Raw genomic sequence first — 13,814 nt, forward strand, 5'->3', positions numbered from 1 at the left:
ACAGAAATAAAAGGGGACATTACCAGGGAGAAGGGCAAACATGTTCCCCTTGTCATCATCATCCCCCCTCATAATTGTACCTATAGAGACTTTTTTTAGGGTCCTGAGTCAAATAAAATGCCAAATATACACTTTTTACAAAGATGTGCTGATGTTGCTACTTCCCAGCTTCTGACTCAACAGTGACACATGCTTATTTCTCAAAGTGGAGGATTTTTTCCAATAACTTTGTGTTCTGGGTTAATCAGTGAACACTGATACAGTGTTAAGAACCTTCCCTTTGAGCAAAAGAACAGTTTTGATAATGTCTACATTTTTCTCTTCATTCCAAACACTGTTCATTCTACTGAATGCTCATTCAGTTGGGCTGTTTGTTTCACGTAACACAGACCAAATTCTACTTAGTATAGCAATAGAGCTTCAAGAAACATTAAGAAACTAAACATTTTGATTGATTAAATGAAAAAGCGGGACATTTCAGGAATCCCGAAATAAGTTACTAGGATAATAGGGGATATCATGTGAAAAAGAAAGAAGCAGGGTCACTTTGTGCATAAGGATTCCATTTATTTTTTCTACTGAAATGTTATGTCATGTACAGCAGTAACCTGTGTATGTTACAGACTAGTTTTATTGCACAGATTCATACATTTTAAGAAAAGAAAAGACTATTATGATAATCTAGTCTGACCACCAGCATAATACAGGTCACACAATTTCAACCAGTAATTCCTGTATCAAGCCCATAACTTCTGGTTGAGCTAGAGCATATCTTTTAGAAAGGGACCAATCTTGATTTAAAGACTTTCAGTAATGGAGAATCTGCCACATCAATATGTAAGTTGGGTTCCAATAGTTATGGTGTTCAATTCAAAAAAGAAATTGAAAATTGGAAAGGATTCAGAAAAGAACTATAATAAAGATTTCAGATCTGGAAAACCTGCCTTAAAGTGAGAGACAGAGCTTCTCAATCTATTTAGTTTATCCAAGTGAAGGCTCAGAAGTGATTTGATCACCGTCTACATGAGGAAGAGATTTCTTATTTCAGACTGCTCTTAATCTAGCAGAAAAAGGAATAACAAGTTCCAGTGATTGGAAGCTGAAGCTAGACAATTTTGGACCAGAAATATTGCATTAATTTTTAAACCATGAGGGCAATTAATCATTGGAATAATTTACCTAAGGGATATGATGGATTCTCCATCACTTTAGGTCTTTAAATGTACACCTTTAAAGGATATATATATATATATTTTTATATATATAAAAAAGTGCATTCATAATTACTTTAGGTTTAAGATTCAGGTTAAAAATTGTAATTACCTGGAACTACGCCATTTGTTGCTATTGCGCTCATTGAAATTGCAGTCAGCATAGTCTGTGGAAAGACCATTATTAAGAATGTTTAATTTAACATAATAAAGTTCTTTAAAAACTGTAAAGGATGGACAAGCCCAATGGTCTAGCGGGAATAAGTTGGAAATTGAAAAATATCTTTACATCTTTGTGACAACGGGGATTCAAGTTATATGCGTTTTTTCCCTAACTGAGCTAATTGATTCCAAAGCATTGAGCCTTAGACCGAACAGCTGTTCAGTACATCTAGAAGTATGGGTCAGCTCAAAGCAGAGCCTTTGAATATATAACTGGGAAGAAGGGGAAACCTTGAGGACTTTCAATATTCACCAGAAAACAATCCAAAGAAAATACTGTTCTAATTAAATAGCAATTAGTAACAAATAACCAATCATCATCATTACTATTGTGTATCTTACTTCTAGCTCCATATTCCACAACAATTACATTTATGGACTTCAACTACAAGTAAAACACAGTACTGCTAATAATTAAGTTTCAGAGTTTGATGTGAAATTTTGAAAAGTAATTCCTTCTTACCCAAATTTAAACAAACAAACACAAAGGTTGCTCAAAGCAGGAGGATAAATCGAGAGAAGAACAAATACTAAGGACTGATTTAATGAGAACCATGAAATACATTTTAATTACTGAGTAAACGGCGCTAACATTAGTATTTTACAAATTTAAGACTGAATCCTGTTTTGACCAATCCAACTAGGATAAGTAGTGCAGCTGGGCAACAAATGGTTTTCCTGTTCTATGAAAGTTTTTTAAATTTCAAAATACTTTTTCCATTCTGCATTGGGACAAAACTAAGACCTTTCCAAACATCCCCAAAAACTAGTTTTCCAAAAAATTAGAAATACACCATACTTTAGTTAGGATGTATTCTAGTTCCTTTATCTCCCATATCCCATGTGAGTGCCATAATCACCCATATACCAGTCTCTCTCTCTCTCTCTCTCCCCCCCAATGAATATTTAATTAGTTATACAAAGTGGAACAGTTCTAACAGGAGAGATTCAGAGACACTAACTCCAGAAAAACCCATAGCTTTGTGGTTATGAGACTCACATGGGATGTGGAAGTTGTAAGTTCAAGTTCCTGGTCTGAATCAGGCAGAATAAGGACTTGAACCTGGATCATCTTCTTCTTCTTCCCAGGTGAGTGGTCTCACCATTGAGTTATTGGCTATTCTGGAGTCTATCTGTCTTTTTGAACAGAAAGTCCATCCTGGGAATCTAAGAAATATTTCCCAATGGAAGTTTGCTTAATCTGATACCTTTTCATAAACATTTGTTTCAGTGAATGGCATTTTCTGACAGTAAAACCATTTTGTCAGAAAATTCCTGACCAGCTCTAATAAGCAAAGAGACAGCATTGTGTCCTATCAATCAAGCCAGGAATAGTGCGGGAGGGTTCAATTTGCTGCATCACTGTGTAGGGTGCCCACTGCATGCACCCCTACTGCCAGGTAGTATTTCCAACTGAATTTCAACATACGCACTACTTAAAGACTATACATAAATGAACATGCTAAAAGACATAGAAGGCAAGCTAGTATTTTAGCTCAGCTTAACTCCCACCTGTACTGCTCTTTGAACTTTATAAGAAGGTTCTGCCTGTTGCTTGTGCGGAGGGAGGGGGCAGAATGGGTCTGGCAGTAGCATAGAATAGGATTTAGCCAGTGGTAAATGTATAAGAAAATAAATATTAACTTACACAAGCACAGCACATGAACACAATGATGAAAGATTCAAGAACTCCAGATGTTCCAACGATCCACGTCAAACGTAGGAAAAGAATGACTCCTAAAATGTTTTGCAAGCAGGGAAGGTACACACCAATAAAAGTACCCATTCGTGGAGCCTGAAACAAACAAAATATAAATTCCACCTAGAATATTTCTTCCCAAACAAAAGGCCGGGTATCTTAACAGCTCATCCAGCAAACTCACAATGACTTGTAACAAAAAGTCTTTTTTTAGTAAGGAGTGAGCAAAAACGGAGTGAAGATCTCAGGATTTCTAGTTTTATAGATAATAGCTAATACCGAACTTTTAAAAAAAATAGAATACCTTTTGTGCACTAAGACAGTCTCTGTTAAGAATTAGTAGGAGACCTTAAGGCGAGACAGATCAAGACAGATCATCCTACCTCTGCCTGCCATGAGGTTTCTCCCACCTTCCTCTGAAGCATCTGGTGTTGGCCTCTATTTGACACAGGATGCTGGACCACAGATCTGATCCAATATGGCACATTTGTTAATATTTTCTTTATTTCATTTGTGATGCTCAGGGATCAAAATCAAGCCAGATGTTATAAATATAAATGACAGTTCTCTATTCAGGCCCCACCTTCAATCCCAATCTTTGTCTACATTTCTGTAGAAGTGCTCAGCTGTGAAGCAGTTAACCCAAAAGTACTGAGCACCTAACACAACCAACTGAGGCTTAAATCTTCTATTCTTAAAAAAATAAGACCATTGTTAATGTGTAACTCCAGTCATTCAGACTTGTTGACTATACCTTTGTTCTGTAAGCACAATGAGAGAACACTCCAGTGTTTTATACTTGGGAAGTTTTCTTCACTTCTATAAGGGCTAAAACAACTGGATACTTGTTATTTTTTATTTTGGTGGGGTTTTTTAATTAAATGAAAGCTTAAATTCCATAGAAAATAATGACACCACTGTAAAGTGCTGGAACTTCATATCACTGCATACCAGCCCAATCTGACTTCTCAATTATGCTAGCTATTCTTGTGTTTGGTCTGGTAGATTAGATTGCCAAACATGGAATAGAGAAATAATTTAACTTGATATGAACACGTCAGTGAGCCTTTATTTCTACTTTAAACACAGATATATTATCTTTTTAAATAACATCTATCAAATAAAATCAGAGGAAATATAATGAGTCTCTGTCAAAATCTTAAAATTCTAATTAGTTTCACTTTGATCCCAACACACACAATTGAACAGAGTGTAGCAAGAGAGCCAAGACAACTGAGAACAAGAGAGAAGAGAGATCATGTGCTACAATAAAGAAGGAAGGAGGAAAACATATAATTAGAGACTCCACGTTCACAACCCAAAAAGTTAAAAAAATCATAAATCATATGATTTTTAAAGTAATACATTTTTAAAGTAATCCCATGCACTTTTTTAGTGCATGGGATTTTTTAAAAATTCCAGAGTTAGCAAGAAATACATTGTGTAGTTGGTTTCTCAACATATGTATGAAGACCTTGTTTTATTCCTCTTTTATGTAACCTCCAACCTTGTATAGACATGGCTTGCATTGCTGCCACTCGCCTCAGCTTAGAATACATAAATGGACCTCTCTTTCGCCATGTTGCTAGAGCGCAGGCCCTGGTTCTCATGGAGACTTTAATCACCCTGATATCTGCTGGGAGAGCAATACAGTGGTGCACAGACAATCCAGGAAGTTTTTGGAAAGTGTAGGGGACAATTTCCTGGTGCAAGTGTTGGAGGAACCAACTAGGGGCAGAGCTTTTCTTGACCTGCTGCTCACAAACAGGGAAGAATTAGTAGGGGAAGCAAAAGTGGATGGGAACCTTGGAGGCAGTGACCATGAGATGGTCGAGTTCAGGATCCTGACACAAGGAAGAAAGGAAACCAGCAGAATACGGACCCTGGACTTCAGAAAAGCAGACTTTGACTCCCTTAGGGAACAGATGGGCAGGATCCCCTGGGAGAATAACATGAAGGGCAAAGGGGTCCAGGAGAGCTGGCTGTATTTTAAAGAATCCTTATTGCGGTTGCAGGAACAAACCATCCCAATGTGTAGAAAGAATAGTAAATATGGCAGGCAATGGGCCTGGCTAAACAGTGAAATCCTTGCTGATCTTAAACACAAAAAAGAAGCTTACAAGAAGTGGAAGATTGGACAAATGACCAGGGAGGAGTATAAAAATATTGCTCAGGCATGCAGGAGTGAAATCAGGAAGGCGAAATCACACTTGGAGTTGCAGCTAGCAAGAGATGTTAAGAGTAACAAGAAGGGTTTCTTCAGGTATGTTAGCAACAAGAAGAAAGTCAAGGAAAGTGTGGGCCCCTTACTGAATGAGGGAGGCAACCTAGTGACCGAGGATGTGGAAAAAGCTAATGTACTCAATGATTTTTTTTGCCTCTGTCTTCACGAACAAGGTCAGCTCCCAGACTGCTGCACTGGGCAGCACAATATAGGGAGAAGGTGACCAGCCCTCTGTGGAGAAAGAAGTGGTTCGGGACTATTTAGAAAAACTGGACGTGCACAAGTCCATGGGGCTAGATGCGCTGCATCCGAGGGTGCTAAAGGAGTTGGCGGATGAGATTGCAGAGCTATTAGCCATTATTTTTGAAAACTCATGGCGATCGGGGTAGGTTCCAGATGACTGGAAAAAGGCTAATGTAGTGCCCATCTTTAAAAAAGGGAAGAAGGAGGATCCAGGGAACTGCAGGCCAGTCAGCCTCACCTCAGTCCCTGGAAAAATCATGAAGCAGGTCCTCACCAAGTCATGGATTCACCAAGGGGAAGTCGTGCCTGACTAACCTAATTGCCTTCTATGATGAGATAACTGGCTCTGTGGATGAGGGGAAAGCAGTGGATGTGTTATTCCTTGACTTTAGCAAAGCTTTTGATACGGTCTCCCACAGTATTCTTGCTGCCAAGTTAAAGAAGTATGGGCTGGATGAATGGACTGTAAGGTGGATAGAAAGCTGGATAGATCGTTGGGCTCAATGGGTAGTGATCAATGGCTCCGTGTCTAGTCGGCAGCCGGTTTCAAGCGGAGTGCCCCAAGGGTCGGTCCTGGGGCTGGTTTTGTTTAATATCTTTATTGATGATCTGGAGGATGGTGTGGACTGCACTCTCAGCAAGTTTGCAGATGACACTAAACTAGGAGGCGTGGTAGATACACTAGACGGTAGGGATCGGATACAGAGGGACCTAGACAAATTAGAGGATTGGGCCAAAAAAAACCTGATGAGGTTCAACAAGGACAAATGCAGAGTCCTGCACTTAGGACGGAAGAATCCCATGCACTGCTACAGACTAGGGACCGAATGGCTAGGTAGCAGTTCTGCAGAAAAGGACCTACAGGTCACAGTGGACGAAAAGCTGGATATGAGTCAACAGTGTGCTCTTGTTGCCAAGAAGGCTAACGGCATTTTGGGCTGTATAAGTAGGGGCATTGCCAGTAGATCAAGGAACGTCATCATTCCCCTTTATTCGACATTGGTGAGGCCTCATCTGGAATACTGCGTCCAGTTTTGGGCCCCACACTACAAGAAGGATGTGGAAAAATTGGAAAGAGTCCAGCGGAGGGCAACAAAAATGATTAGGGGTCTGGAGCACGACTTACGAGGAGAGGCTGAGGGAATTGGGATTGTTTAGTCTCCAGAAGAGAAGAATGAGGGGAGATTTGATAGCAGCCGTCAACTACCTGAAGGGGGGTTCCAAAGAGGATGGAGTTCGGCTGTTCTCAGTGGTGGCAGATGACAGAACAAGGAGCAATGGTCTCAAGTTGCAGTGGGGGAGGTCCAGGTTGGATATTAGGAAACACTATTTCACTAGGAGGGTGGTGAAGCACTGGAATGCGTTACCTAGGGAGGTGGTGGAGTCTCCTTCCTTGGAGGTTTTTAAGGCCCGGCTTGACAAAGCCCTGGCTGGGATGATTTAGTTGGGAATTGGTCCAACTTTGAGCAGGGGGTTGGACTAGATGACCTCTTGAGGTCCCTTCCAACCCTGACATTCTATGATTCTATGTCTACACTAGCAAGCTTACAGCGGCACAGTTGTACCAATGCAGCTGTGCTGCTATAAGATCACTCGTGTAGCCACGCTATGTTAGTGGGAGAGAGTTCTCCCATCGACATAATTAAACCACGAGCGGTGCTAGCTATGTTGGTGGGAGAGTGTCTCCCACCAACATAGCCAGGGCTGGATTAACTTTTTGTGGGCCTGGCACCAAACATATTTGTGGGCCCCCCGGGGAATGATTGTAAAAGGGGCCAGGTGTAAAAGCACAGTGGGGCAGGAGCTAGGGTTGGTCTCTGGAGCAAGGGAGGGGTCAGGGGTAAACTGCAAGTGCAGTAGGGCTAGGGAGGGGATAAATAGGATCCCCCCCACCCCTGCCCACATAGAACGGGTACCTACCTGGTTCTAGCCCATTCTCTTGGTCTCTCTGTGCACTGAGCTGCCCCTCCTCCTGCAGCAGCAGGACAGATTCTCTTCCAGCCCTCTGGGGTGGGTGTTGGGAGTGTCAGGTCCCGTTTTTTACTGTTTCCAGTCTAAAACTGGACACCTGGCAACAGGGCTGCCAGAAAAGCCTGAGTGGGGGAGAGGGGTAAGCAATCACTTTTAAAAGTAAGAGGGCTAAGCCTTAAGGGCGGGGGCAAGTGGTGGGTGGGCTAGGGAGTGGAGAGGAGCTAGTGGGCAGGGCCATGTCTGCTGTACTGCCAAGGTAGGTTGGAGACTGTGGGGATCAGCTGACACAGTATCCAGGGCCGGTGCAAGGATATTTTGCACCCTAGGCGAAACTTCCAGCTTGCGCCCCCACCCCGGAGCATCGCTTATTATAAATTTTCAAAAATGAATACAGTGGAGTCACATCTTACACGGGGGTTAGGTTCTAAGGTCAGCGTGTAAGAGGAAAATCGCATATGGTGAAAATTACCATAAACTACAGTATACACTAGAACAGAGTCCTCAACCTACAGCACGCGTGCCAAAAGTGGCACGCGAGCTGATTGTTGTTTTTTTTTAATGGCAGGCTGTGGGTCCCAGCCACCGCTGAGCCTGCTGCCGGCCTGGGGTTCCATTCCGTAGGTTGAGGACCCCTGTTCTTGTGTATATTGTACTTCATGGTAATTTTCACTATACGCGATTTTCCTCTTACGCAGTGACTTTAGAACCTAATTCCCGTGTAAGATGCGACTCCACCGTAGTGCAAAAAAAAAAAAAAAAATTGGGGGGCACCGCTTTTTGGCACCCCCAAATCTTGGCACCCTAGGCGGTCGCCTAGTTCACCTCGTAGTTACACTGACCCCGACAGTATCCCCAGCCCAGGTGATGTGACAGCCAGTGGTAGATTTAGAGTTAGTGGGGCCCCCCCAGCCCTGTGCTCAGCTTCATTGGGGGGCTCCTCCTTGGGACCCAGCCAAGAAAAAGAACATTCTCTCTTATCTCCCTCTGCCCCCGTTTTTCATTCTTTTTTTCTTCATCCTCCTCCTATAAGTAATAGCAAATAAATGAAAGTAAAGTGAGGTACCTTGATTGTTCTTGTAGTCTAACTTATTTTTCCACAGACCACTTGAAAATCAGGAAGGGTCTCAACGGACCACTTAATGATCTTTCCAAATATTGTGAAAAAATGTTCGGGTGTGAGGTCTGGTCAGGAGCTAGGGCGAGGGAGGGGGCGCAGGGTTGGGGCAGGAGGTTGGGGTATGGAGCACTTATGTGGGGTAGCTCCTGTTTGGTTCTCAGGATGGGGGTGGGGATGTGGGGGGGTGCAGGAGTCAGGGCAAAAGGCTGGGGGGGTGAGGGAGGTGCAGCCAGGTTTCAGGGCAGGGGCTGGGGGGGCGTGAGGGGAAAATGCAGGAGTCAGGGCTGCGGAGATATGGCGGGAGTGCAGGGGTCAGGACAGGGGGCTGGATGTGTGTGAGGGGGTGCAGGAGTCAGGGTGGGCAGGGGATGTGGGCTGGGGTTGTGGGGGTGCTCACGCAGGGGGCATGCCCCAATTCCAGCCTCTTCCCCAAGACTTCACCCCTGCCTCTTCTCCTCCTCCTCCCCGGAGCTGCGAGCATGCTGAGGCTCACTCTTCCTCCCCCCTCCTGCCGGCAAGCAGCTGATCCAGCTGATCAGCGGCGGGGGTGGGGGGAGGAAACGTAGCACGCTGGGGAAAGAGGCGGGGGAGGAGCCAGGCTGCTTCCGGCAGAGGCTGCCACGGAGCCACAGCAGCCAGCAGCATCAAGCTTCTCTGACCCCACAGGAGAGAGTGGCAGAGAAGAGCAGGCCGGGGCCCCTTTCAACCGTGGGCCCGGCCCCAGTGGCGCCATTGTAAATCCAGTATTGAACATAGCGCTGTCCACACTTCTGTCTGTGAAACTTATGTCACACAGAGAGGTTTTTTTTCACATCCCTGAGTGACATAAGTTATACCAACAAAAGTGCTAGTGTAGACATAGCCTTCGTGTAATGCTGCTTCTAATCAGTTAACAAATGTTCCTCAAGGCAATATAAAGAGCCTAAGGTCTTGTCTACATTAAGGAATTTTTTTTACCAGTATAACTACATCAATTTAGTTACACTGATACAAACTTAAGGTAGATGGGCTGCATTATAAAAAGGTGTGGCTAATACTAGGGTAACTAAATTAAAGTACACTGGTATAAACCTGACCTAGCACTGGTGTAGCCTGTCTACATTAGTTGTTCACACTAGTCTAATTAAATCAATGTTGTTATACTAATGCAAAAATTCTGAATGTAGACAAAGCCTAACTCTCAGTTTCTCTCCCACCCCTCCACTTCCTCCAACCTCCATTGACCTTTCATGTGCCAATTCCACTGTGCACCTTCTTTCTTCCAGTCTTCCCACAACACACCTACTTACTCGCAGCTCCTACCAGCTCCCTCTCTGAAGGAGCTTCCTTTAAAAATAGTCCCAAACAGTTCTAAATTGGCTTGAGGTGATCTGATTAGTCTGTTTCCCTTGATTGCTTCAATCAGTTCTTAATTGGTTCCAGGTGTCTTATGGAGTCTGCCTGACTTAATTGCTTCTAGCACCTTCCTGACTGCTCTGGTCCCTGCCCTGGTCACTGCTTGAAGAGAGTACTTAAGCCAGGAGTCCTTGTCTCTTTGCGAAAGGTGATCCCCTACCAAGCTGATCCCAGGCACAGGAGTGTTTGATTTCTTAGTTTTTTCTCCTGAACTGCCTTCTCCAGTCACACTTTCTTCTGCTCCTCCTTTTTCTCTTAGAATAGAGGAGGTTCTCCTAAACTGAGATCCAGCATGCCTTTGATCACCTAAAGCTGCTGTCTTGTCTCCATCTCTTGGCTCATCTATCTCCTCAGAGGTACCCTACTCCGAATACCAAAATGTCAACAGGTACTCATTGGAGAGCAAGAATAATTGGCCGTTTCAAAAGGGATGAGAAGAAAGAAAGAGATAAAACAAGTTCTAAAAACATATAGGTATTTATTTCAACAGCAGATTAGCCTAGTTCTATTCAGTCTCATTTTCCCACAAGTTCTGGTGCTCAGCATACCCAAAATCCCAAAGACGAATACTTCTTTTTCTTGCGCTGCCTCCCAGCACTGGTTTCCAACACACCATTCCTTGGTGCTGTAGCCCCATGCTAAGTTAAAAGAGCCTCTATTCCCCAGGCATCTGCCACTCCCAGAATGCTTTGCAAAAAGGATACTAATATACTCAGGCAGAGGAGCTCTATCTATTAGTTGGAGAAAACTCAAGATGAGGGCAATGCAGTGTAGCTGCTTCCTGATAACTCCCAGCTTCTCGAAGAGCTTGGGTTTTTCCCTTTTACTTCTTTTCTCTTGTGACAGTTTATCACAGTAAAAGAAAGGTTACTTATCTTACAGTAACTACAATTCTTCATAATATGTGGTCCCTGTATGTATTCCACTATGGGTCTGCATAGATTCTGTGTGCCTGAGACCATAAAATTCTTCCTAGCAGTGTCCATTGGTCCGTGCCTGTGCCTCATCATGCTCTGAACTAAGGGCATAAAATAAGGGTGTGTGTGGACTGACCACCTCTTCAGTTCCTTCTTTACCATGAATCATTCTAGGAAAGGATCTGCAGCAGGGGGAAAGGAAGACAGGTAGTGGAATACACATAGGCCCCACACATCTTGAAGAACTCCAATTACTTTAAGTTAAGTAACCTTTCTTTCTTCTTTGAGTGATGGTCAATCACTCATTCTCCTACTCAGAGTGTAGAGCCCACACTTTGGATCATCTGTTTCCAGAGAACCCAATCTCCTGCCAGTATTGCAGCTTGCAGTGTTAAGGCTGAGGTGGGCCAGATCAGAATGCATGACATCCCTCCAACATATGCTGTCCACAAGGTCTTTTCCATCCAGCTTTTGCTGGATCGAATGCATAAAGTTAGCAGGCTGGTATGAACTCTAGCATACAGAGCAGATGACTCAGCACTAAGTCACAAAACATTGGAAACTGGTTGGTCCAACGCCTGACATCCTTCTTCGTAACATGATGAAACCACCATATGCCTTCAATACACCACTGCTGTTTCATATTGAAAGCATCCAACTGGTGCATTTGCGCCTGTGTTTTAGGCCCAGATTTCAGATCCATACAAAAAGGACAAAAGTCACTGCTGCTTGATAGATATGCATCTTAGTTGACACCACAGAGGCTTCCAAGACTGTGCATAACACTCAGAGCTTTTCTGATTTGATGTTTCATGTCAGGAAGGCAACCTCCCTCCGTGGTGACAATGGAACCAAGATACTCAAATGAATTAATGAATTAAACTTCTTGTCCATCGATTATGATGGGTAGAGGTTCATCAGCTGCTTTCATCAGTTTGGTCTTCTTCCAGTTGATTTAAAGACCAAGTTATGACATTACCCAGAATACAATCTGGACTGATGGACAGCTGTGTCTCCATAATTCTCCAATCTGAGGTGCCTTTTACACCACTGGCCTGCACACACACAGCCTCCAGCATGTAAATCACTCCCAGCTATACAGTATGAATGCAACAGCCAGCCACCCATGAATTATACAGCCGGGCAACAACAGCAAACTCCCAGTCTCAGACTTTCCTCCAGTAATGTGCATCTTGCCCTGCCCGGCACCCTCCTGGATAATACAAGCTCATATAAAGTCGTCATTTAATTAATAGAAAATGATACACCCAAATCCTGTTCTTTCAAATGAACTTTCCCAAACACTTCAATCCAAACACACACTGGTTTAGATAAAATAACAAAACAAGTTTATTAACTATGAAAAGATAGATTTTAAGTGATTACACGTAATGAGGCATAAAAGTCAGAATTGGATACAAAGAAATAAAAGGTAAAACACAAACTAATACCTAACGTAACAAGCTAAGTGAACGTAAAGCAAAAGTCTCTCTCACCACATGTTTCAGTCAGGACCCCTCTCCAAATTCAGTGTTACCATCTTGTTCTGCAGGTGTTGTTAATGCCATGAGCAGAGAGAAAGGGAGGAGAGGTAATCTGGGGAGTTTCTTTGCCAGCCTGGAAATTTTTTATTCACACCCATTTTCCTACCAAAGAATGGCCACTTAACCAAGTGATAGTCCATTTGATTTTGTTGACACCTGACTGAGGTGCCAGTTTGCCTTTTGCCTCTGAGGAACTGGTTTATGCCTGCTTTTCTAAACATGGAGCATGTCTCAGTAAAATTGTACAGTAGAATCTTATAACTTTACATACAATGTTGCCACACATTTTACCAGGACAATAATGATCAGCACATTATGAGTTTTCACATACCTCCACAAGGCATATTTTGTAAAAAATCCATTATAGTTTTGTAAAAAGGGTAAACATAGGGATACACACTGTCACACAAGCCTATTTCCTTGTTCCATAAATATATTCAGTGCATTGATGAGACTAGTTCATGAGGATGCGAATACAGCCCTGTCATCCACATATTCAAGGTATGTTATACAGAAATCATGCAATACCACCCACTGTATGCAGCTAGTGGTGGCTTCCATCATTTGGTCAATTATAGTGTTGAAAAGATAAGGTGGTAGCCATGCTTCCTTGATGGATGCCACAGTTGTATTCAAACCAGTTCAACATCCTAGTATCTAACCAGAAACAACTCCTACTTTGACAATGCATTTCTATTAGAGGTTGAGGAGCTTGCCTGGCACAGCAGCTTCCAGGTAGAGCCAAAGGGAGCTATGATTAACAGTATCAAAGGCAGATTTTAAATCAATAAAGGCTATATACACACACCTCATCCTTCCTGCGCAGAAACTCTTAAGCCTGTTCAATAATTTATCTAATGCTAAAATTCTGCTCTGCAGTTGATCAGATGGGCACAAATGTGGCTTACTGTAGAGGCCATAGATTGCTTATGTTGGGTTTAACATGCTCAGGAAGACTCAATATGAACAGTTTGTTTGGAATGGAAATCAAAGTGATGGCATGGTGATTGGAATACATCGGAACATCACCTTTCCTTTTCCAAAATGAAATAATAATTCCACAATTCCACAGTAGGCAGGTAGTTTCTCATTAATCCGTATTTTGTTGATAACATGGGTCAGCCACTCCAAGATGGAATCTCCACCATGCTTGATTAGCTCAGTAGCTATACAACAAACATCTTCAGCACTTGAGCTTACAGGATGTGCTTCTAACCTCTTCGACAGTGACATCCTCTACATTACATACAGGGTGGTTACTCCACTCTTCA

At 42.9% G+C, this 13,814-nt stretch overlaps 1 protein-coding gene across 4 annotated transcripts in view; it reads right to left on the reverse strand.

Moving 5' to 3' along the window:
* Window positions 1-13,814, reverse strand: part of SLC12A7 (solute carrier family 12 member 7) — a 357,234-nt gene that overhangs the window by 157,547 nt on the left and 185,873 nt on the right. For all 4 annotated transcript variants that reach the window (XM_054018253.1, XM_054018254.1, XM_054018256.1 and 1 more), the window contains 2 exons: window positions 3,082-3,228; window positions 1,324-1,378 (listed from right to left, as the gene is read on the reverse strand). In XM_054018253.1, the coding sequence (XP_053874228.1) occupies window positions 1,324-1,378; window positions 3,082-3,228 (202 nt within the window). The remainder of the gene's footprint in view (window positions 1-1,323; window positions 1,379-3,081; window positions 3,229-13,814) is intronic.

Source organism: Malaclemys terrapin, chromosome 2 (genome assembly GCF_027887155.1).
Source record: "Malaclemys terrapin pileata isolate rMalTer1 chromosome 2, rMalTer1.hap1, whole genome shotgun sequence".
Taxonomy (NCBI): Eukaryota; Metazoa; Chordata; order Testudines; family Emydidae; genus Malaclemys; species Malaclemys terrapin.